The sequence below is a fragment of the Canis lupus genome, chromosome 2, assembly GCF_011100685.1.
Source record: "Canis lupus familiaris isolate Mischka breed German Shepherd chromosome 2, alternate assembly UU_Cfam_GSD_1.0, whole genome shotgun sequence".
NCBI lineage: Eukaryota > Metazoa > Chordata > Mammalia > Carnivora > Canidae > Canis > Canis lupus.
In genome coordinates, this window is record NC_049223.1 from 54,555,146 (window position 1) to 54,581,838 (window position 26,693).

The 26,693-nt window shown below is 39.0% G+C and overlaps 1 protein-coding gene across 4 annotated transcripts in view; it reads right to left on the bottom strand.

Annotated features, from left to right (window-relative positions):
- Nucleotides 1–26,693, bottom strand: part of MRPS27 (mitochondrial ribosomal protein S27) — an 87,682-nt gene that overhangs the window by 55,912 nt on the left and 5,077 nt on the right. For 3 of the 4 annotated variants that reach the window (XM_038530805.1, XM_038530807.1, XM_038530808.1), the window contains exons 2-4: nucleotides 24,940–25,017; nucleotides 14,384–14,454; nucleotides 12,305–12,363 (exon numbers count right to left, since the gene is read on the bottom strand). In XM_038530805.1, the coding sequence (XP_038386733.1) occupies nucleotides 12,305–12,363; nucleotides 14,384–14,454; nucleotides 24,940–25,017 (208 nt within the window). The remainder of the gene's footprint in view (nucleotides 1–12,304; nucleotides 12,364–14,383; nucleotides 14,455–24,939; nucleotides 25,018–26,693) is intronic. The other variant, XM_038530806.1, reaches the window with a different exon arrangement.

Sequence of the window (26,693 nt, forward strand, 5' to 3'; positions counted from 1 at the left end):
AGATGGGGGAGTGGGCAAAGTTAAGAAAACAATGGGCACATTCAGAGAATAGCAGTCCATTCTGGCTGGAGTCTGAAAGCGCTGGGAAAGCGTGCCATCCGTGTTAACTGATAGTACCTGCTGTTATCTTAGCAAATGGAGGACTATAATTAGCTATATATATGAGATCCACAAATTTCTCATTTTAACAAATAATTTCAGTGTTCTTCCCATCAAAACTCTGCCTGGCTTTTATCAATGAAGACAAATGACCAATGTGAATTTCTGCTCTTGGTGGCATCCATCACTGAGCCACGTAACAGCCAGTGTGTCACATTTTATGTGCTGTACTGGCCTAGAGTTGGGAGACTTGGTTTTATGTCCCAGCCTTGCCCACTACTAGCTACGAAATGTCTACCACTGGTCTTAAAAATCAGCAATGTTATTAAAAAGAAGAGAATAGATCTCAAAATATAAAGTCTATCTGTAAAAACAAACATAACTGGAAATGTATCATGAAAATGATTGTAGGATGGGCACTAAAGAGAATTCACATTAAATACTTCTAGTTCCTCAAGTATACTCTTGCCTAGATAGATGGCATCCAAAAATACTTAGGAATTCACTTGCCACTGGCCTCAAAACTCACTATGAAATCAACTGAAACTACAGTTTTCACAAAGGTCTTCTTAAAGCTTCTGTTTATCTATTCATGTCTCCCTTAAATACTGTACCAGCTCCTAAAAAGATTTCTTATCTTTAAGTTAAATTGCCTTACATGCAAAATCATGCTGAAGACTCTCCATTTAATAAACATTAAGACATTACAGTGATGTCTTTCTCTCTGCCCTACAGCTATAATTTCTGCTACCTTGATAATGACTTTGCAGTTATGAAAACAACCAAGAAAGTGACTTTTTTTTTTTTTTTTTGATCAAAGGACTTTATACTGTGGAAAAAAACAACTTGGGATATATCTTTTTATACAAAAGGGTAGAAGATTTTTAGGTTTAATCCAGAGGGGTCAGCAGCTATCAGAATAGATTTTAGCTTCCTCCTTTTAAAAATCCCATGTAGCTAACTCTGGGAAACGAACTAGGTAGGGGTGGTAGAAGGGGAGGAGGGCGGGGGGTGGGAATGAATGGGTGACGGGCACTGGGGGTTATTCTGTATGTTAGTAAATTGAACACCAATAAAAAATAAATTAAAAATAAAAAAAATAAAAAATAAAAATAAAAATCCCATGTATATGCAAGGCATCAAAAATGGTGCTTTGTGGGCTCTCCAGGAAAAGATAATAGGAAAATATCAAATAAATAAACTTACATATATATATAAAACAAACATATATATACATAAACAAACATATATATCTATGTATCTATCTATCTATATTTATACACACAAACATATCTATCTATCTATAGATAGATAGATAGATAGATACTCGCTCCCTGGAAAACAAAACTCAATACCGAACTTCTTATACTAAGAAAATTACTAAAAGTATTTATAAATGAGATGGTAAATGAAGCCGGTCACCCAAATCCAGATGAGATTAAGAGATCCCCTTACACTTTCTATTGTTTATTTACCTTCATTAGTTTTTCTTGTGATATTCATAGTTAATGTGGCTGAAATGTCAACTCCAGTATTTAAGTAAATGAACTTCTGAGTCAGAAACTAAACAAAGACCAGAATCTCAGGTTTTCAACATCAGGTTTCTGGTGATAAGGTCTAGCTTCTAGATCAGTGAGATTGAGAAACAGAATTTTAGATACGTATGGTACCTTGGGAAGCATCTAAGATCATTTGTTCATCTGAGAAGCTGATGTCCAGAGATCATTAACCGGCTCCAAGTTACAGATCGAAGTGGAAACTAAGTTGTTCCTAAAAATCCATGTCATCTAACTCCTGACATCCTGATTCCTTCAGCATCTCTTCAGCACTTTTTTTTCATGATTATGCATATTTTTTATAGTTGTATCTCTGTATATTCTAGGGGTTTTTTTCTGGGTTTAATTAATTTTGTGTCACTCCGTTATGAGCTACTGAAGTATTCACTGAGTCTTTATCTTCTGCTTTATTCCTTACTCTGCCTTAGGACAAAGAACTGGCACAAAGAGATAGCCTCGTCTAAGTGATGAGCCTCTGAATTGGAAGTGAGGTCATCATCTGCAGCTTGGATTTTTCATGTGGCTCTAAGGAAATTGCTTAGTCTTCCCAAGTCTAAATTTCAGATTCTGAAAGTTAAGAAGTCTTCAGAGACTGCCTACTCTAAAATTTCCTAGTTGGCACCAGGACATTAGGAAGACTCTAATGTAGGTATGTTTTGGCAGCTGTTCTTTCTCCAAAGGTCTGTGACCAGTTCCTCTTAAATAGCTCAATGTGGTCAGTAGGTGTAAGGTGTGATGCAGCAAACTTAGAAATCTGTATGTACACAATAAAAAGGCAAAAGAAAAACCCATCATCTTGCCATTTTCTAAATCTGCTTCTAGTTCAATACTTCCATCAATGGAGTAGCCATTTTCTCATTAACTGAGGTTCAATTTTCAGCTCATTTTGACCCTCCTTGTTTTCTATCTTTATATTCGACTTGTCACTAATCTTGTTGATTGATTTTTTTCCCTCCGATGTGCAAAACATTTCTTTCTTCATTTCCACCGTCAATTACCACAGATCAGGCCTTTTATCACTTTATGCAGACAATTTCCTCCCAACACTTTCCCTTTTCAATCCAAAACTTACTGTTATTAATATTTCTGAAATACCTTTATTATGATACATACTTCAAGACTACTGATAACTCTGTTGAGGTTCCGTATTTTTAAAAAGTAGTAAGTAATATATACTCATGATAAATTTAGAAGGTACAAGAAAGATTTTTAGTCAACAGCTAGCCAGGCCTTAAAAAAAAAATCACCCAGGTTCTCCTCTTCCGTGTGAAATCCTCAAGATGTTTCTTAGTAGATCATAGTAGGTCATCTAATAGAAATCACTATTAGCAGTTTTTACGTGTATATATATTTCATTTCAGAGACAGCTATGCACATACATACATATATCCACATATGTATAAAAGCACATATATACATACTACATTTACATAGAATCCACAGTGGTAATGTAACAGAGTTCTTTATCTTTTTTTTTTCTTTTTTGCTGAATGCACTTTATAACTTGTCCCATAGTTTAAATGTCCTAAATTCTACTGTCAATAGTTAATGTAATCAGGCCCCTACTGATCAACATAAAGTTTTAGTTTATTATTTCATAAGTGTATGATGAAGCCAAATACCTAGAGGTGAAATTATTGTGTCAAAGGGTATGTATATGTACATCATAATTTTGATGTATGTTGCCAGAGTTCTCTCTGCAGAAGTTATACCAATTTACCTATCTACTAGCAATGTATGGTAATGACAGATTTTAAACTCTCTCCTCTGCCAGCATTCTTCCCTCTATAATCTCCTTATTTCTCACTGTTCCTTAATAAGTCTTTCTAGTTAGAGCAGTCCCATCTCCCATAAAGCCAGTTTTCACCCTACTCTTTTAACTCTACCTATACTGCTTGTTCCATCTTGGACATTTGTTCCTGTTCCTCCTACTTGTCCATTCTTCAAGGCTATCTCAAATTCTACTTCTTTTATGAATGCTTTCTGATAATATCACTTCCTCTTCAGCCTGCCCAATGCATGCTTTCTCTAAAACACACAAATACAGTCAATTTACCCATGTATTAAATCTTGGGTTTGTGTTGATTTTGAATTACTCCATGTATCTAATTATCGCCAACCAATTTATAATCTTTTTGATTGTAGTGATTATATCATATCCTTCCTTTGAACACCCACAGCTCTGGAAAATTAAAAAATACTTCCCTTAAATCTACTGGTTTCAGAACTTCCCTTATAAACAGAGCTGAGAATCATTTGTCTTACGGACATGAAATTTGTCTTCATGTATTTCCATCTCAAATTCTGTCAGGGCAGTTAAACACTGGCTTCACTGGGAAAAGAATGATTACTGACTTTCATATAATCAATCTCCCTTCACATCCCTTAGAATCTTCCCTCTTATCCTTCTTGTTTCTAAATACATACTAGGCATTCAATACGTATTTCTCGAACTGAGTTTGTTCCTAATTTCTGTACATTAACAGTGCATGTATGCATGTATGTGTATGTGCATATGTGTGTATGAACACATACCAAAACTGACATGGGATGCAAAGGACCTGAACCAGCCAAAATGATTTTGAAAAAGAACCAAACTGGAAGACTTATAGTAGCTAATCTTAAGACTTATTATAAAACTAGAGCCATCCAGACAGTGTGGTACTGGCATCAAGATAACAATGGAAGAGAGGTCAATGGAACAAACAAAATAATACAGAAAGAAACTACCACATACACAAAAAATTGACTTTCAAAGCAACTCAAAAGTAATTCAGTACAGAAAGAATAATCTTTTCAACAAATGATGCTAATACAACTAGGTATTCTTACACCAAAAAATTAACTTTGATTCTTATTTCATACCATATACAACAAATAACTCAGATATGGATCACAGTCCTAACTCTGAGGCCTAAAGCTATGAAACGTATGTATAAAAGCACATATATACATACTGCATTTACATAGAATCCACAGTGGTAATGTAACAGAGAGTTCTTTATCTTTTTTTTTTTTTTTTTTTGCTGAATGCACTTTATAACTTGTCCTATCGTTTAAATGTCCTAAATTCTACTGTAAATAGTTAATGTAATCAGGCCCCTACTGATCAACATAAAGTTTTAGTTTATTATTTCATAAGTGTGTGATGAAGCCAAATACCTAGAGGTGAAATTATTGTGTCAAAGGGTATGTATGTGTATTCATAATTTTGATGTATGTTGCCAGAGTTCTTTCTAAAAGAAAACACAGGAGAAAAATCTTTGTAGTGTTGGGTTAGGCAAGAACTTCTTCACTGACAGCAAAAGCACAATGCATACAAGAAAACAAACTGACAGACTTGACTTCTGTCAAAAATAAAAACCACCTTCTGAAAATCACTATTAAGTGAATGAAAAGACACAGCTATGAGAAAAAGAATTCTTAACATTTAGCAGTAAAAGAATGAGCAACCTGATTTAAAAAAAAAATGGGAAAAAGAATTGAACAGACACTTTAGCAAAGGAGATTTAGGGATGGCAGATAAGCACATAAAAAGATGTTCCATATCATAGTTGTTTAGGCAAACACATTAAAACCACAATGAGATACCAATAAACCCTACCAGCAAGGCTAAGCACGCTGGCAAAAATGTGGAATTTCTGTTGGGATGTGAAATATATAACCATTTCGGAAAACGTCTACCTACCATATGCTCCAGTCATTCCATTCCTAGATATCTACCCCAAAGGAAAGCATCTGTCCCCACAAAGCCTTGTACATCAATGTTTGTAGCTGCATGGATGGCTATAAGACTCTTAGGGGAAGAGCCTCCAGGGGACTACTCATCACACCAGAGGAGTAAAAGAAAGTAACTATGGCATCAGATCACTCTGGGAAAGTTAGGTAGGGCTTGTGAACAAAAGCCAGGAAAGTACCCTTAAAGGTTATCCCCACGTGGCTGCTCTAACCAGGCTGCAGGTCGAAACGAGACCAGTGGGGAGAGAAGTGCAGAGTGGGAGCAGGGGCAATGCGTTCTCACCCCAACTCGCAGCAGCTCCAGCACGTCTTTGGCAAGGCTCAGACAATGCCCCTGACAATTGACTATTGTCTAATGCAGAGCCACGAACAGTAAGAAACTCTCTCCCAGCCCTGTGGTAAGGATCTGCCAATAAGAACTAAATAAAGCACTTGGCAATATTAAAGCATGGAAGTGTTATTATTATTTTTTTAACGCTGGAAGAATCATTTATCTCCCCTTGGGCTCTTACCTTTTCTTAATAATGTTCAAACATAATGACACCTAGTAATATGCTAACAGAAAAATCTCTAATTTCCTTTTATTGCTGAAATATACAATCTCTATGCCCTCAAAGGAAAATTACTACTGTTTAAACTACCAATAAGCTCCCACCCCCACCCCCACCCCTTCCACAGGCATGGATTCTTACAATATAGGGCTTGGGTAGCGTGCTCACCTTTTAAGGAAACACTGGGATATTTTTGTTTAGTGAAAAATGAAGCTATTTTGGTCCATCCTTTTTTAGACTGGCTGCCAACCTGGGACCTGGAGACATGCAGGCTGCCATCTGCCTCACCCCAGCTGTTCCTGACCTACCATCCGTCTCCAACCAGGGACGCCTACTATCTGCCAGGTCCGTTAAGCAACTCACGAAAGATGCTTGAGGCCAAGGTACAGTCTGGATGAATGTATTGGCAGCACACAGTCTGCCACACAAGCTTGACTTCTTCTCATTAATGGGTGACAGGCCACTTTGCATGACAACAGAGCCGTATTGGGAGAAAAATAAACCTTCTCATGGAGCTCTACAACCATCTCTTCTTATCGAATGACAATTCAGCATTCTCTACATTTTTGCTAAAACCAAAAGGCTACTTAATTTTAAAATGTATTTATTTATTTGAGAGAGACAGAGAGAGAGTGAGAGAAAAACTGTGTGAGTGGGGGGAGGAACTGGGGGAGAAGGAGAGAGAGAGAATCCTAAAACAGATTCCTTCCTGAGCATGGAGCCCAACTTGGGGCTGGATCCTGGGACCCTGAGACCACAGCCTGAGCCGAAATCAAGAGTTGAACACATAACCGACTGAGTCACCCAGGAACCCTAAAAGAATACTTGAAAAAAATATCATATTCTTAAAATGGAGAAAATATGTCATATACATTAGAAATTTCTATCAGCCCTCAAGAATGTCTATTGTGTTGCAGATTAAATTATCAGTTCTGATTACTGACACTCTGATAATAAAAGAAACAAGTTTTATTTCACGTTTGTCTAAATTGTCTTGGCCCCAAAGTATTTAAAAGTCTAGATAAGACTTTAAAGATGTGATTTGTAAACATCCTTGGTGAAGAGGATACCACAGGAAAGAAGGAATGTTCATGATTTGAGTTACCAATCAATGAATCCAATAATCAAATACCAACACGGGAGTTGTTAAAGGTTGTTGGAACTGTGGAAACAAAGGCTGTTATTGGTGCCACAATTTTACTGATGACAAAACAGTTTTATCTCCTAAAAATGGAGACATAGAGCCTGCCTCAGGAATCACATGCACTTTTGTGCATGTGGGCAGCACACATGGGCCTGGGGAGTCCTGAGCTCAGAACCACTGAACAGGTGGCCCAAGAGATGCTCTCCACAAAATGATACAGGAAAACTTTAGATAAGCTTGCTGTAACACTGACCTCAAGTTGACAAATCCTAAATGGGGATCTCTTCTGGAGAAAAAGCTAAGATCACAGCTTTTAGAAACCAAGTATTACCAATGATTCACAGACTACAAGAAATATAAGGGATTTCTTCCTGTTCCTTAATTTTACTTTTCTCCTGCTTTATCATGCTCTATACTCTGGTCTCTATGGAATCCCTTGTCTCAGATTCCCTAAAAAACAAAACAAAACAAAACAAAACAAAACAAAACAAAACACCTGAAAAAACAAAACTGTAGCCCCTTATGGGATCCTTATCAATAAGATCTTGCACTGGGAAAACACTGCATTATTGTTTTCATTGTCCTGTCCCCCTCTGCTCACATTCCATCCTTGTGGCTTCCCTTTTCTGCTTGGGACAGGCAGGGGCTTACATGCACACCGTCGATGTTGGCTGTTCTCAGCGAATCTCTATGCCTTAGTCTCTGCATCAGTAAACTAGAGATGCAAATCTAATTCTTAGGAGTGCTCTAGATTTGTAGTACAGCAAAGGTAAGAACACTTTTTCTTTCAAAAGCCAAGGAGAGGGCATGTTGAGTGGCAAGAAGAAATTGATCCCATGCCCAAATGAAAAATATTCTGCTCAACTCTTTTTAACACTAACATGGGACACAGAAAACTCTTTAATAAATATCAAGCATGACTCACAGTCAGCTTTTTTTTTTTTTTTAAGATTTTATTTATTTATTCATGAGGGACACAGAGCCAGAGACACAGGCAGAGGGAGAAGCAGGTTCCATGTAGGAAGTCCGACGTGGGACTCGATCCTGGGTCTCCAGGATCAGGCCCTGGGCCAAAGGCAGATGCTCAACCACTGAGCAACCCAGGCATCCCTAGCGGTCAGCTTCTTATGCCAGCAGTCAAATGCCCACAGAAAGACCCTTTCCTCTCAGCAGCCATCCCTTATGGGGTTACCTCTCTCCTCGGTGCCTCAAAACCTCTGCTGCTACCGCTGGGCAGTCTCCTGGCTTCTCCTCGCCAGGCCAGGAGGGGAAGGGATACCAAAACCCCGCAGACATGTTCCTGTTCCTGCCCCATGCCACCCACGCACTGCTCTCCTGCTGCCAGCATCTAGGGGCCTGTCCCCTTCTCACCTTCCCCCCACCTTCTTCCTGCTCAGTGGGGAAGCTCAGGAGGCTGGCTGTATTTATGCTTTCATTTGGAAAACAGCCTACCTATCGGCCATATGTTTGTCTTACTCTATAAAGTCTAAACTAAAATAAGAAAAGAAAGCCTTCTTTGTAAGAAAAAAACAAAAACAAAAACAAAAACACAAAGACCTAGAAAACTTCAAAAGACCTGAGGGAAGCAGCAGGAATAAGCCTAAGCAAAGGACCTTTCTTCAAACATGATCTCATAGCGGGGTTCTTGACATTTCTTTGTGGCATGAACTCTCTGGAACTCTGAAAGCTCATAAGCCCCTTCCCAGAATGATGTTGTAAATGCATAAAATAAAAGCACGGATCACAAAGGAAACCAATTATAGTGAAATACAATTATCAAAATATTTTAAAAATCCTTAAGATGTGGGAACATGTGCTTCTTTATTGCATGAATTAATACCAACTAGCAGTTTAATTCCAAATGTAATTTCTAAGCAGTGATGAGCATAATTTAAGATATCTGCAACAAACAATAAAAAAATCGGTTTTTATTAGTGAGAAAGACACAGATGCTGCTTATTATAATACTGTGATCTGTTGCGTATATTCTAAATGAAAGGAAATGCTAAATATCACTGAGAATTTAGTGGAAAAAAAATAGACAGTTTTATTCTCATCTAAGTTCACAGACCTTGCTCAATTCTCTCTGCAGGCCCTGATCCATAAAGCAGCTGGAGATATAGTTTCTCTGGCTTGAACAGAAGCAGAGGGCTGACGGCAGCAGGGCTTGGCTTCTCCCTCACTGCCCCTTCCTCCCCAACCCACACCCCCAAACCCCTGTAAGGAGCCAGCTCCAGGGCTTCTTGGGAGACAGCTTGAAAACCACTCATAAAGGGGGTTACTATGAAGCCTGCTGAGAGTACTTACGCAACAGCATGCCTATGCCTATTTTCCCACTCTCTTGGCCATAACTGTACATATTTTGTGAATAGAATACGTAGAGAAATCAGGCCCTTCTTACCTCATTTATTTTCTTTTTCACTTTTTTGTTCTATTTTAAGCATGTTTCCTTTGTTTTGTTATAGTCCAATAGCTCTTGGCATGCCTTATTTTCCTGTTTCTTAGCTGTTGGGTTTTGTTTATTATACCTCAATTTAGCCTTTGTGCTGTTGTAATAATTTTTACTCTTGGCTTATATTCCCACTTAATGTGTAGGATATTATCGGAGTTTTTTTTTTTTTAATTTTATTGTCAACCTATATAGTTTCTGGTATTAACTGCTTTCATCATCTTTAACTCACATTATTTCTTTGTTTACTGCATCATTTACTTTTTTTTTTTTTTTTTAATGAACAGTGTGGGGAAAGTCCATCATAGGGTTGCAGGTCCCCAGAGAATAGATCAAAGCCCAAATAGGGGTGTTTAGAAATTCTTCCTTCTCCTGCTTTCTCAAAAGCAGCCTTTCCAAGTCTCCTTAAAGGATCCTTGGGACCCTCAATCTTGAAGCCCCTAAACTTTTAAAACCGTGTCCTTCAGGAGATTCAGAGGCTAAAATTCTCTCCTGGGATGACAGAATGCTAACAGGCTGGCATGTGTGAGTAGGACCCCGAACTGTTGGGACCTGGAACTGCTTACTGTGCACCTGATACGACGGCAGGTGCTTGGTCAGCTTCCCACTGATCACTCAAAGATTCCAAACTTCTCTGGCTCTGATATTCTTTACATAATCCCTGGGGAGATTTGATCACTGGAAGATGAGAGGATGTGGCTGCTATGCTTTCCTTGCTGAGCCTCATCTGCACAGGCTGAGGCAGCTAGAGTTGAACTTATGAAAGGCGGCAGCCCGAAGTCCTGTTGTGGGCCTATCAAAGACTGTACTGCCTGGGGAAGGAGAAATCCTCTAGGTAGTCGAGCAAGAAGCTACCAATTATTTGGGATTAAGAAATCACTTCGACATTTCTTCCCCCTAGACTTGTGATCATAACTTTAAGATCTCTAAAATCATCCCACCTGGAATGCACACAGAAGACCTAACCAATGGAAACACCAGAGGATCTTGGTATCTTCAGGATTAACATTCCTGATTTCAATTAATGGAGAGAAACCCCATGAGTTCATAACTTGAAAATTCTAATTTTGCTGAGGAATAGCTGTTTTATATGTTCTCTAAGGCTGGAAAGCGAGAGTGTGACATTTAGCTAATGAGTGAATCTAGCCAACCTCCGTTATTTACATCTTGATGCAGTTTCTTGGGGTTATACCTCATCCCATACATGTGTAAAAGCAATCTCACAAAGTCACAAAAATGTCTTAGAAAAAAAAAAGAGAGAGAAAAAGAGAGCCAATTTTCTTGGCAATGGAAGGGAGGAGAAAGAATAGAAATAAAAAGGTTGTAAGTCATAGTTAGAATATTAGTTCTGTTTTTTTGTTGAAGTACTGTTGACAATATCATATTAGGATATCAGTTTTGATTAAGGAAAGGATGAGATATCAAATTAAACAGTGGTTCAGATTGGCTCAGACTTAAGATGGGTAAGAGTCTTCTATATGATCTATATGGAAAGAGGAAAGAGATTTTAGGAAACTTTCAGAAAGACTCCAGGCCAAACATCATGTGAAGAATCATAGATAGCCTTAAAGGTAGGACTTAAATTTCTCAGTTAAACTTTAATGTATGAGGAATGGGACAATGTTTAACTTATTGGTCACTATATACCAGCACCTTGACACAGCCTGCACATGCAGTAGGTGCTCAGTAAACACTTGCTCAATGTTGAATCACTCAAATCAATTATACGTTACAGAGGTAGTTGTCAATTTGGGATGTGTTTCTTACAAGACTATGGCACTGTGTCCCACAGGATGGAATTCTAAGAAATAATTTTTCTTTAGATATTGGAACAGTTTTCTGCATTTTGCTGTCAACAAAGCAAAAGAATGAGAACTGGGCATATGCTAGCCCAAATGTACCTTCCACTATAGGGAAAAATAACTCTCAAAGGAGCCCTACAGTGCCAAAGAACCACTCAAGAAAGGCAGGGCTTACTCTCATCAAGGAATCTCTTTATATTTATCTTAATTAAGAGTAGGAGGGCACTTGCGATTATGATTTCAGGACTGCCCCTTATTTAACGAGCTTTAGGTTATTCACGTCTTTTGCTATTATAGGTGGTGCTGTACTGAACATGCTTCTTTTTCTTTTTACATATGGGTATGTCTGTAGTTCACAGTGGGACTGTTTACAGCCATGAGAAAAAATGAAGTAAATGTGGTAACGTACAGAAAGTTTTAAAGTATTTTGTTAATTAAAAATAGGTAAATAGTGCATATAGACTGTATTTCTATCCAAATGAGAAAGAGAGAGAAGAGGTAAATAGATACCTAAAATTTTTACCTATCAGACTAACAAAAATGTCTGAGAGCATGAAAATATCTGTTGACCAAGCTGTAAAAACAAGCCTTATTCATACACTGCCAGTGGGAACATCAACTGGTGAAATCTCAGGGGAAAGCAATTTGGCAATAGCTATTGTAATTCCAAATGTATACACTTATGAGAATTATGTGCAAAACTACATATGTACAAGGTTGTTAATTACTGCATTGCACCTTAAACAGAGACTGGGTAAACCCTCAAGGTCCTATAAGAGCAAACTGGCTTAAATAATATATTCATAATATGGAATATGATACACTTATAAAAAATGAGGAAGCTATCTATATACTGATATGGAAATATCTCCAAAACATAAACTTAAATAGCAAGATAAACATTATATAGAATAACTAATGCCTTTTGTGAGAGAATATACAGCCAAATAAAATGGAAAACTTACTTGTAAAGGTAATACTCTGCATGGTCTATCTCTTCTCTAGAGGAAATGTTGTCCACAAACTAAAAGACAGAAAAATAAACCTTTGGTTGAATATACATTATGCCATAGATTGGACCTAATTCACACCCTGACTTAAAAAAAAAAAATAAGATACTCATTTTATTGGACCACTGTTTGCATGGTATGACTCCATCCTTGAAACCTTTGATACTAATGCAAAGAATATACAATGGCTTCTCTTTTTCTATGTGTAGATCAACCTTGGTTAGAAAAACTGTTTGAAAACCAAATATGAAACCTGCTCAGAACAAGAGAGAGCTCCTCCTCCGTTTACAATTAGTTATCAGTATTTCCCTTTATCTTTAAACCTTGATATTTTCTCTCTGTTCCAAGCTTCAAACATAAGAATACACAGTTGAAAGGATAAAGACTCTTATGGCTGAAAAAATATGGCCCAAGAGACAAACACCTAAATTTAGAAAATGCAGTCTTATGATCATTTTTCCTACTCTGATTTCCTATCCCGGTTCCATCCACCTGTGATCCTTCCAGCAACAAAGTTTTCCTTGAACCACAAAATCCCTATCTGTGCTCCCTAACTCTAAAATAAAGAAGCAAACAGAAATAATTATTCCAAGGATGGATGCTACCCTAAGTAGACACACAGGCAAAAAGAATGGAGTAGGAGAAAATGCATGTTGTGAATATAATTAAAACCTCATGAAGAGGAAGAGAGTAAAAAGGGGGAGACTTTCTAAAAATGTCTAGGACTTAAGGATTTTATTTAGAAACCTCATTAAGGAGCAAAAAAATACGCTTCTAACACAGTACTTAAAGTTGAGAACTAGCTCTCCTGATTGCTTGCTGTGTGGCATAGACAGATGGCACAGCCGCTCTGGAACTTAGCTGCTCCATCTGCATAAATAGAATAGAGGCACCTGCATTAAAGAGTGTGAGGCCCCAATGAGAAGATGTACATGAAAGCTCCCGAAGCTCTAAAGCACTACTACAACAAACACCAGGTATTGTGCCATACAGAAATCTTATCATGTAAGAGATGAGCAATGGCTTTTCAGTTCCCCTCTGAAAATTATGAGCCTACATAATTTAGGCTATGACCTAGTTAAAACTGTTTCCATGCTAAAATGAAAATATCAAGAGGCAGAAAGAAAGGACCCGAGACTAAAAAGGATAAGAATTTCTTTACTTTTCCTCTTTTAGACTTAAAATCTTGAATTTTAAGGCACCATTAACGGCAACAAAGTATTTTCACAACGAAGATCTCATTTTAGCATCACATCAGCCCCATGAGCGAAATACTATTAAGCCCACCTGGAAATGAGGAGACTGAGAGAAGGCCCAGTTGATAATGTCACAAAATAAATTCATGATAAAGAAAAGATCAGATCTATTTGAGGGAGGCAACAGAAAAGAAGTTTGATGTTATAGAGATCTGGGTTTGAAACCCACTTTTTCTGTTTATGAACTGTGTGAGCTTGAGAGTCTGAAGCTTACATGTAGAATGCAGTTTACTGTGCTTATCTCAAACAGGCGCTGCAAGAATCAACAGATAACGCATGTTAGGAAACTAGTACAATGGCTGGCATAGAAAGTAATCAGTAATAGTTACTGTCAATTACTATTCCTGATTCCCAGCCTAATATCAGTCTCTCCTCCACTGCACTGTTTAACATTAAAAATATCCATTCTTTCATAGACTTTCTCAAGTATCAAAATTACTTCTAATATTAACAAGTGAATCCTACCACTTTGAAGGGTATATCAACTTAAAAACAAATCATAGTTTCATAGAACAGAGTATGGTATTCTGGAACAATTAAAATAAACCAGGTACACAACAATGATCATTGACATCACAGTCTGGTAAATTTATTATCTTTTATTTCAGTTATGGAAATTTGGTTCTTTACCCCAAAATATCTATTAATACCTACCCAAAAATACCATGCTCTGGAGAAATATTTCTTATGAATGATAGCCTTTATTTACACATCTTTATCTATATAAAGAGCCTCTCATCCTCCTTCTTCGAAAATGTACATGTTTAAGATTTCTTACCCGTGATATTGTTAAAGAACTAACAGGCAATTTTCTCTCATATGTTTTATCCATTAAAGATGCTAGATCAGCTGTGAAGACAAAGAAGGAAAAAGAACCTTGTTAAATATACATATTTCTTAAGAAAAATCTAACAGATAAAACTCCTGCCAGATGGCTGCCAATATTGTGAAGTCACTATTAAAATAGATGCTCTTTCTTGTTCTTTTTATAAATCATTTTTGTGTAAGTTAAAGAGGATAAAGGAATATTAGTAATATTTTCAAAAATGATTTCTTCAGTTGGAGTAAGGAGTATTCTAAAAATCCTACCATATATTCAGCTTTAAAAAAATATATCAATAAAAAAATTAAAAAAATAAAAAAGAGATCAATATCTCAGCTCAGGTCTCAATCTCAGGGTTGTGACTTCAAGCCTCACATAGGGCTCCATGCTGGACATGGAGCCTACTAACTAAATAAAAATTAATTAAAAATGAAACAATAAAGTATCTCTGAAAGGAAACACTAGAAAGTATTATCACTGACAGGCACCAGGGAAAGGAATTAGACAGAAGGGACCCAAGGAAAGAAGATACTTCATTGCTTATACACTTACTCCTTTTGCATTTTGAACCAGATAGCTGTATTAGCTCTCCAAAAATTTAAAGAGTAGAATTTATCAAATGACTTATACATTTTGTAAACAAGTCAGAGAGGCACTCTGTCTACATTTAGTGATTTTTGGACTGAACTATTCCCATTCTGGTTCCTTTAGGCAAAATGTCCACAGAAATACTTGGCATTCTTGAGATTACACAGTTATGTCAGAGTCTAAAAGTCTGAAATACTAAGTAACACACCCTCCAAAAGAATTATTTCACATCTTCCCATCGCTTGTCAAACTTACAATATGCTCTTTCCCCTTCTTCCCTCCATCTCAGCTCATGATTTTGTGTACTTCCCGGAGTACAAAATAGAAGCACTCAAAAGAACTTCATCCTCCTACCATCAGGTTTCCAGGCTACCATGATCTGTGCCCATACTCTGTGCCTTCTATTTTTTTAACATGTGATAAACTTTATTAAAGAAACAAAAAATCCAAATGACAAAAAAAATCTCCCTTGACCTCATATCTCCTCCCTGCTACTTCTCCTTCGTTCCACTGCCCTCAGCAGCAAGAGTTCTCAAAAATGGTCACCCCTAATACAACTGTTACTACTTCCTTAGGTCAGCTCTCTCTTTAAGTCACTCAAATCAGATTTTGGTTTCTATCATTCTATCACTGAAGACACCTCCACATTGTTAAATTCAATGCTTAATATTTCATCCTCATCTTACTTGACCTCTCACTAGCATATTAATATAGTTGATCATTCTATCCCTCATGAAATACTCGTTTTTCTTTCTTGGGTACCTTTGCATGATCTCCTCTTGCTGACTTCTAAATGCTGGAGTGCCTAAGACTTTTTCCTCTTCACCATCTGCTCAGTCCTGGGTGATCTCATGCTTTCTCTCTCCCACAGCTTTAATCATCTACAGATTATTTGCTCCACATGTATATGCCTAACCTGACCTCTGCCTGTAACTTCAGACTTGTATTTGCAACTGCAGAGGTGATGTCTCCATTTGGGTGTCTAATACGTATCTACACATGGCATGTCCTCTTAATTCTCCAATCTTCCCCTCAAACCTGCTTTTCCCCAAGCATTTCCCATCTCAGTAAATGGCCACTACATTTGCTGGCTTATTCAGGTCAAAAACAGAGGCATTACCCTAAGCTCCATTCTTTTTTATTCTATAACCAACTGTAAATCTTATAGTCTCTAGATTCGAAATAAATATGTATTTTTCACCACTACCACTGGTAACGTTTCACCTTCTAGTCATCTGAACTACTGGCCCCATCCTTACAATCTAACCTCCGCACAGCAGTCCGAGTAAGCCTTTTAAAAGATGAATCAGATCTCGTTATTTTCTTTTCTCAACCAGCCAACAGCTTGCTATCATACATGAAATAAAATCCAAAATATCTTCTATGACCTACAAATGCCTACATAGCTGGTCTGTGTGTTTTGTTTTCTTCTTTTATACTTAGAAGTTCATGAATGCAGACTTAATTCACTGATATATTCTCAGTCCCTAGAACAGTTTATATAAAAAGCACTCAATACATATTTTTAAAAAATGAATAAAAGTTAGAAAGGAAGGGAGAGAGAATGGGAGGGAAGGAGGAGAGGAAGGAAGGAAAAAGGAGTAATTGAATTTCCAAGTTTTTTTTACTCCTTGGTAGAAGAAATTAGTGTCAAGTAAAAAGAAGACAGATAATCAATTGGTAAGTATTTGTTGATGACTTTTTGCTGTGCATTTAACCATTTTTTCCCCCTTTCCTTTCCCTGGGGCAATGCTCTCAACAAACTCAGTAGCTACTGTGGGAAAGCAACACAAAATCCTGAAAACCTGATATGATGTAAAAGCAATTACTTTTCTTATGATTATCTTAAAGGGACTGACACCAGGTGATTAAAGAGTATTAACACACAGAGAGAGATGCCTCAAAAACCTCTTCAAGTTAATACTGCAAACAGAATGATATTAAACAGCAGTCTCATGATACCAAATCTTTAAATCTTTAACCGATAAACACTTGGTTGAGTTGGTTTTCTGTACTGTGGTAACTAAAGATTCCATTTTAATCCCTCACACCAAGACATCTTCAAGTCAAATGAAATTGGTTGGGGCCTCAAAAAGGCAACAGCTGCAGAGCCAGCATCAGACAAATAACATTTGCATATTAGAAGTCAGAGAGGGGTTTGCTGCTAAATATTATATGTGACCAATCACCTTATGTGACAGCGCTGGCGTGATGAATGAGGCAGAAAACTGTGCAGAGCAGGGATGGCCAGGAAAGCTGGGGCAGCTGTGGCCTACAGGGGGCCAGCGCCACAGGCTTCTGGATCATGGGCTTCAACAGCCAAAATCACACTTCATATTTCAGTGAGGGGCCCACAGATGCCCAGTTTTTGTTCAAAGAAATGTGCCAAAGAAGATGCCTTCTTTCCCATCATTCAGCTCCTCAGGAATATATACTGCAGAGGATGGTTGAAGCCAATAAAAGCCAAATGGGAAAACAGATCTCCACTGAACAAAACTTAAAGCTGTACAAACAACATGAAAGTATGTCCAGAAAATGAAATGTATACTAGGATAAGATGTTCTTCTTGTCCAAAGAAAATAATACCATTGATGATCTAAGGTCATAAAAGATTTTATTAGGGATCCTACACTATTCCAAGTATAGGAGTGCAATCATTCACAAACCTGGTTAATGATCTGAATTACCTGCAGGATTTGAGAACTTCAGATTCCTATGTTTCACACACCCAAAGGGTGACTCTAATTCTGTAGGCTTGAGGTGAGACCAGGGAAATAAAAATTTTTAAACAAAAGCCCCAGGAGATTGTGATGCAGCCTAGAGTGAACTATGAGCAAATTATGCCTTAGAACTCCTTGGGAGGCAACACAAAATAAGTCTTGGATGTTGCTCTTAAGGTTGAAGAGGATATTAAACTGGATCCTGTTTCTGGAATGAGATGGAAAATAAAATACCTAAATATTTTTTTAAAAATTGAAATATAAAAATGAGCTTTAGGTGAGAAATTATTAGATGGTTTTGGTTTTTCAAGATTTCTATGTAAATGTATATCATTGTTACCCATCAATACTCAACTTCTTCTGGGTTTAAGAATATTTGTGTACCTTATCTAATTTATGTAATAAAAAGCTAGATACAAGTTATTATTGCACTTCTTAAAAGAAGTGATCAAAAAACAGAGTCTAAAGCTATGTTTTTATTTCCCACATGTATGAAAAACAAGCACACGTGACATATGTATAGAAGCAACAGAAGAAAGTAGGAAAAACCAACCTAGGAACCATTTTGAATACAGATACTTAGATTTCTGTGTATCTATCTTGGGTCACCAGAAGCTTTAAAACAAATAGTTTCAATAATGGAAAATCTAAAGGCAAACTTTATATACATATATACTAAGAAACTGAGACTAAAGGAGGATGACGTGCACAAGTCAGACCCATCTTTAGAACTGCTAACATATGATACATATAAAAGCTAATAAACAGATGTCACAGGTATAGATAGATGCAAGCTGAAAGCTACAAAACCAGGTTTCGGAAAATTTCTGTCAGGCTTCAAGAGCAAGATTTGCAAAATCACTGCGACAAGCCAAAGGCTTCTCCAGCTGAAATGACACAGCAAAACCAAACCTCAGCTAATGGCAGAAGTGGCTTTAAGAGGTGACCACAGTGCTTAGTTTCAACCTAAATTCAAATGTGTCAATGGAGTAAGTCTCTTTGAATTTGGAAAGGGATTTCTTAAAACAAAAACAAATAGTAACTAAAACCAAAAGGTGCCCCTTACTTTACAATTATTTATAGTCTGAAAAATCGGAAATATTTAATTCAGTAAGGCTCAGAAATCCAATCCAGCTCATCACCGGGGTCCTTACCCTTAGCAAGGTGACCCAAGCGTGATAACTTCCTCTGATGAACGCAGGCAGTTCCCCATCAGCTCCCCTGCCCTCCTACTGACACCCTACTCACTTCCCAAAAATGGTTTTCTCCTTAGTCCCATTCACTGTGGGCCCTAGTCTGTAATTCAGAAGCTACTAACTGACTAATGCTGTTAATTTGCAGCCTGTGCCTCCTCAAAAGATCTGCATGTTAAGAGGAATTTCAGAAACAATGCTTTCATTCAGTGTTTATTGTAACTCAAGGGAAGCCCCATACAGAAAGTCTAAACTACAATCTTCTGACTTGAGTTGGAAAGCCCAAGAACTCCTAGGGCTCTATAAGAAGCCCAGCTGGAGAACTAAGGCCCTTTCTATAAAAACATTAACTGCAATGGATTAGAATGTGTGAAATGCTTAAGTCCAGAAGTTCATAATGATATTTAAAAAATATATATCTGGGGGCAGCCCAGGTGGCTTAGTGGTTTAGTGCCACCTTCAGCCCAGGGCATGATCCTGGAGGCCTGGGATCGAGTCCCACGTCGGGCTCCCTGCATGGAGCCTGCTTCTCCCTCTGTCTGTGTCTCTGCCTCTATTTCTATCTCTCATGAATAAACAAAATCTTTAAAAAAAATAAAAATTAAAAAAAAAAATATCCTCATTGACCGTTTGTGGAAGATGGCAGGAGGTCAACCCATTATCTTGAAAACTGCCTCTTCATAAAAACTATGTCTCAGGATAACTAAACTGCTGATGATAGAATTAAAATAGTAACACTTTGCAGCTCCTAATGAATAGATATATAACCAATGATCACGAATGGCCTATAACATCAAAGAGGGACAATCAAATGCTGTGTACCTCCCTGATAAAAGTAAACAATATTTCCTATGAAGAATTCTTGCCCAAAGGAAAACAAAAAACAAACCCTGAATCTGATCGAGTCTCTAAATGCCAGCTTTATAGGACATATGGAAAGTAGAGGAACATGTTAAACACCACCATAAGGGTGAAAACAGCAAATCCAGAATGTGGAAAACCCTCAAGACAAAAGACCTATTTTCCTCAACAAATAAATTGCAAGAAACAGAAATTTACAGATAAAAAAATAATTAAGAGTCATCTCAACACATTATAATGTATGAACCTCATCTAGATCCCATTTCAAGAAACTGTAAATCAAAAAAAAAATTATGAGACTTCTGGGGAAATTGAAAGCATATTTAATGATGTTAAGGAATGTCTAATTTTTAAAAATGAGAATAGTATTATAATTTTTTAAAATTCTTATCTTTTAGAGGTACATGTGAAAATACACATAAAATGATCCACAAAAATTCGTTAAAAAGTAATCAGGTGATGGGAAAAGGGATTGATGAAATAATAGCAAGGAATGGGAGCCTCAACAGGGGCTTTTTGAGTGGGAGAAATGTTCTATTTCTTACATTTCTTTGTTCACTTTATTAATCTATACACTATGATCTATGCACGTTTCTGTATATATTATGATGCAACCAAAATGTATTTTTGAAAAAGCAAGAAATCCACTGTTCAGTGCAAGGGAAGACACGACGGTAGAACTGCAGGTTGTAGAGCGGTCACGGAGGAAGCTAGTTTTCAGGACAAAGGCAATGGCCCTAAGGAAGTGTCAGGCTGCGGCCTCCGTTTCCTCATCCATAAGGGGAACAGCAGCGGCTGCGTCAGGCTGTTGTGAGCCTTAAATGGGGCGGCGCGTCTGAAGTGCTCAGCCCAGAACTGCAACCGAGGCTGCTCTGCCTCTTCGTCACAGGGCCTGCCCTGCGGTCCCTACACTGCCCCTTGGGGCTAAGCAGCACCCCGGGCCTTCACCGAACCCCCCCACCCCCGGCGTCCCACGTCCGCCTCGCACTGGGAGCTGAGCTGGGCGGATCCCCGTTAGCCCGCCTCCAAGGCTCTGACCGAAAACCACCGGCGAACACCAGGCAGCCGAGCCCCAGCCGAGCCCCCAAGTGCTCCACGCGCAGGCGAAACCACTCAAGCACGTGGAAGCCGGAGCCCACACCCGCCCCGGGCACCTTCCCGCTCCCACCCTGCCCCCTTGCCCCCCACGCCCTCCCGCGGGGCCGACCCCGCCCCTCCACTCCTCCGCCCCTCCACCCGGGCGTCTCCAGCCCCACCGCACCCCTCCACCCGGGCGTCTCCAGCAGCACTGCACCTCTCGCCCTCCCTCGGGGCCGACCCCGCCCCTCCACCCTGGCATCTCCAGCCCCACTGCACCCCACCCCCTCCCGCGGAGCCGACCGCGCCCCTCCGCCCCTCCACCCGGGCCGGCATCCCCAGCCCCACCGCATCCCTCCACCCAGGCATCTCCAGCCCCACCGCACCCCACCACCCGGGCATCTCCAGCCCCATCGCACCCCTCGCCCTCCCGCGGGGCCGACCCTGCCCCTCCACCCCACCACCCGGGCACCCCCAGTCCCACCGCATCCCCTCGCCCTCCCCCGCGCCCCAACCAGCGAGCGTGCACCGGTCCCGGGGCCCAATCACAGCGCCCCGCGTGCTCGCTCCCCGCAGGTCCGCCCCGAGCGCCGGCTCCCAGGGCGGCCGTCTGGGCTGCCGCAGCGCTGCTACCTGCCGCGCGGTCTTCCGGAGGCAGCCCCGGCCCCGGCCCCGGCCCCGGACAGCGTGCCCCCTCAACAGTCCGGTTGGGGAAGGTGGGCCGTAACGTCACATAGCAAAGTTTCAGTACATTTTGTTACACAGAAAAATATATGGTCTCAAAGAGCCTCTCTTTCTTCCATGCAGTCTGAGTTCCAAAACCTCCCCCGTACCCTAATCTCTTACATGGGGATCAGGCAAGGGGCCTGCGAAGTCGTCCATTCCACGCCTTTCTGCTGCACCGGTTACATGGCGGGGTATTAAATGAAGCAGGCATTCTCATCATCCCTAATTTATGGCTACGGGAACAACGGTAAATGAGTTTCTGAAATCTGGCTGAACCAGGGCTCGCATCCAGAAGTCGGCCCCCCAAGTGCAGACTTTTCACATTAAATTGGTATAACGATGGTACAAAGTGCTGTAAGAATACAGGGTGAGGAAAAGTCAATTCGGACTGAATAGGGACTCCCGATGTGCAGGGGATATTCCAGGCAGAGGAGTCTTCAGTACCTGGTAGCTATTACTGCTTTTCCAAGTATACTAATCTTGAGAGGAGTATACTGATCTTACAGAGAGAAGACAGTTACCTACATCTGATATTTATTTACTGCAGCCTTATTACACTCATTCTGTGGCAAACAGCTTCTGTGTATTCGGGAATCTATACAAAGGTTCTGTAAACTTGCCCCATAATAACAAAGAGCTGACTATATCCTATACCAAGGCAATAAATATAATGGTCTTTTCTAGTTTCCCTTTCATACCTAGGAGAGTGTTAACAATAGTTTTCCTGAAATTCTTCATTTTCTTCTCTGCTTTTCCATATCACTTTTCTTACAGTTCATACACAGCATGTTAGAACAAGCTTTGCAAAATAATTAAGGTAGTTCATGTTGGTTTCATCACCAGAATGGTGGTTGCCAAAAGCAGTACTATTGGCCCCACAGGGCAGTCAGAAATATGCAGTTCTTTTTGACTGTCAAAACGGCTGCAGTGATTACTGAGTGAGCCGAAGACAGAAAAATGAGATAACCTGCAGTGCAGACACTGTCCAACACATCAAAACATTGTTCCTGTTGGGAGCCAGAGTCTTTGGCATAGAAGGCTGATACAAATATGGCCTAGAGAAGGCAAGAAGAACTCTGTGGGGATAACTGGAATTGGAGGTTTCAGCGTGAACTCCTTATGTGTAAAATATGTACACATAAGCTTATGTGCATGGATGTGCACATATGTTTATGTGGCTATGTATTCTTATTTTCCCTAGCTCTATCCACTGAAGAGGCCAAGCAAAAATTCCACAGTAGCAAGAGAAGAGCTAGTACACAGATCTTTGTTCCTAATATCATTCCTTACTAAAAGGAACCAGGACTCCTTAGAGAAATAGTTGATTCCAGCGCTAGAGCAGGAAAAGTACACGATGGAATACTGGGAGTCAGGTTGACAGGGCTTCTACTAACCAACTTTGGAACAATTCGACCACCAAAATAACAAGGATGGTAATGAATCATTAAAAGAAAAAGAAGAATCCACAAACCACAGAACCATACTGACGATAAACAGAGAAAGACAGAAATGGTAGGAAACAGAGGGCTCTTACTTACATTAGAATACTGAGTATTAATTAATAAATGTGGAGGTATTAACAGAATTGGAAAACCATCATTTTTGCAACCACCATAGTAAAGACTGATTCAGGCAAGAAGTTAAATGGATATCAAATATAGGGGGGAAATTTTTGACAAGAACAGTGGCATGATGTTACATACAGTATCTCCTCACAAATTGCCTGTCACAAGGGAGAAAAACATTAACTCTTCAGTGGAAAAACCAGACATGTGATGGGGTGATCAAAGTAAACCCCCAGTGAGGGCAGATGGACATTGGCTGTCCTCAGATGAGAGGACATCCTAAGAAGGACACAACATTACTGACAATATTCTGGCCAGGGGAACCTTCCTTGAATCTAATTATGAAGAAATAGAAGACAAATCCCAAAAGAAGAATATTCTATTAAAAAAAGGGACTGGATCCTTAAAAACATGTCAGGTAGTATACACCAAAGCACTCAGCTTGACGGGCTATAACATAGGTTACAACCTCTCAAATGGTTTTATTTTGTTTTTGTTTTTGTTTTTTTTTTAAAAGTGTGTGTAGATAATGAGAAAGCAAAAACAAAAGGGTCTTTGACCTGGTGAATCTGGGCAAAGAGCATATAGATGCTCTTTGTATTTTTTACAACCTTTTGTAAGTTTAAAACTATTTACAAATAGTTTAAATATTTGTCCCACATATTATGGCATCTATGACATGGCAGGCATTCACATTTACATTAAAAAAATCAACCTGTTGATAATAGAACTCACTCCATTTAACAAAGAAACAAAGTACTTTTTTGGGCAAAATTTGAATATAAGCTGAAATTTCCATAGATGCAACTACCATGTAAACTGAAGGCAGCACTTTGATTTGTTCAGAACTTTACCAAGCATTGTTCACCATTTTGTGAATAAAGCCGTGTCACTTATAATAATGCCACACCTGGAATTGGACTTTGCCAGTATACCACATCTATACCCATCTACATTTCTATCTACTCACAGTGATTCTACATTTCAGTGCAAGCATATACTTACCTTCAGATTCTCCACAGCTCTGCTTGCTTGGTTAGTCCCTGCCTACGTAGCTATTCTAAGACACACAAACCAATTTTGCTCTTGCATTAACATCATTGGGGAGAAAATGCTGAGTTCTTTCAAACTTCTACCCCACTACAAGCTAGCCATTACAGACAACTACAAAAGAATGTCCTCCTCCTTCTCCCTCCCCCCAGTTATTAGAAAAATCCATAAACACAGGGGGACATTACTCTTTAACATAAGTCCAAAAAAGCAGAGAAAAAAATCTGGGGGAGAATATTAGATCAGCACTGGAATTGATCAAAAAATTACAGTAGTCCCATAAAACTATCACCAACTGACTTTATCAATGTCCTCATGATATTACATATAATATGTGTGTGTGTGTGCGTGTGTGTATATATATATATATATATATGAAGTATTCACATTTCTACAAAGTGCTCACAGGGTCTGTGATTTTGTTTAGGCCTTGTTATTTTAAAGATTTTATTTATTTTAGAGAGAGAACGGGGGTGGGGGGAGGGAGAGGGAAAGAGAATCTAAAGCAGACTCCACGCTAAGTGTGGAGCCAGACATGGGGCTTGATCTCACGACACAGAGATCATGACCTGAACTGAAACAAAAAATCAGAGTCAATCCTTAACAGATTCAGCCACCCAGGTGCCCCTAGGGCTTGTTATTTTAGGGGGAAAAAAAAAAAGGCTGCTATCTGCATAACATCTGATAAACATATATAACCTGACATATATAACAGCCCAATAGGTACGTACCCAGGTGACAATGTTCTTTTTCTCTTGCTTCCCATTTGTGGCTGTCCACGTACGCTGCAGAAAGCAGGCCTCTTTTACCTGAGGGAAAAGTCATTTATCAATAGGAGTGGCCTCACAACAGGTTTATTTTGTATATGTCTTATTAAATATACTTTTGTCATATTTTCAAGGTACTAGATTATTACATAAAGATTCTAGTATGATAGTATAACCTATATTGCACAGTTCATGACAGTGTGCATTCAACCTCTAATAAGTAGAAGCACAGAAACTGAAAATTTCAAAAATGTTATGGGTAAGAATGCTGGTAATTTTGTTCCTGTAATTTTAGGACTAGAAGACATTTGTTGGCCCTAAGCCCTAGAACTTCTTAGAACCCAAATACTTGCCGAACTGTTGCTTAACTCATTAATAGAATGCTTTATAATTAGTTAGTTCAGAAAAACATTTCCATCTGACTTAGATCAGCATATTCATCCTTCATACAAACCAAAGAATATCTTAACCAATAACCAACCACCCTACTGGTAAATTAGAGAAACCTAACAAGCCAGCGTTGAGGTAACTCATTAGATGGCATATCTGCATTCTTAGCACCTGGCACAATAATTGGCATATGGCAATGCTCAATAAACACGAGCTCAAGGAATGATTGAGAAAGAACTAGCAGCAACTTAACCAAAACTAGCACCCTTCGTGTTTCAAAGGGCACCATTAAGAAAGTGAAAGAACAGGGATGCCTGGGCGGCTCAGCGGTGAGCATCTGCCTTGGGCCCAGGGTGTGATCCTAGAGTCCCACTCAGGCTCCCTGCACAGAGCCTGCTTCTCTCTCTGCCTTTGTCTCTGTGTCTCTCATGAATAAATAAAAAAATAAAATCTTAAGAAAAAAAAAAAGTGAAAGGACAACTCAGAATGGAGAAAATATCTGCAAGTCACTTACCTGATAAGGGACTTGTATCCAGAATATGTAAATTGCCCTTACAACTCTAAACAGACAACCCACTGAAGAATAATGGGCAAAGGATTTGAATGGACATTTCTTAAAAATAAAAACCCACACACAAATGGCCGAGTGCATGGAAAAATGTTTAATATAATTTATCAGGGAAATGCAAAATACACTGAAATACCACTTGATACTCACTAGAATGACTATAATAAAAAAGGTAGTAAGAGCTACTGAGAGGGATGTAGAGAAACCGGAAGCCTCATATATAGTAGGTGACAATGTAAAATGGTGCAGCCACTTTGGAAGTTTGGCAGCTCCTCAAAATGTTAACATGAGTCACCGTTCAACTCAGTAATCTCACACCTAGGTAATAGACCCAGGAGAAATGAAATCACATATCCACACAAAAATTGGTATACAAATGGTCATAGCAGTATTATTCATAATAGCCAAAAGTGAAAATAATACAAATATCAATTAATAAAAAGATAAACAAAATGTGATATAGTCTGATGACAGAGTATCATTTGGCAATAAAAAGAAATGAGGTATGAACTTGGATGAACCTTGAAAACTTTACGCTAAGTCAAAAAGCCAGTCATAAAAAGTCACATATCACATAACTCTATTTATATGAAATGTCCCTAACAGGCAAATTCAAAGAAACAGCAGATTAGTGATTGCCTAGAACTGGAGCGGAAGGTGTCAGGAAAGCTTGTAGGAGTGACTGTTAATGAGTATGAGGGGTTTTTTGAGGTGGTAAAAATGTGCTAAATTGACTGTGGTGAGGACTATACAACACTGT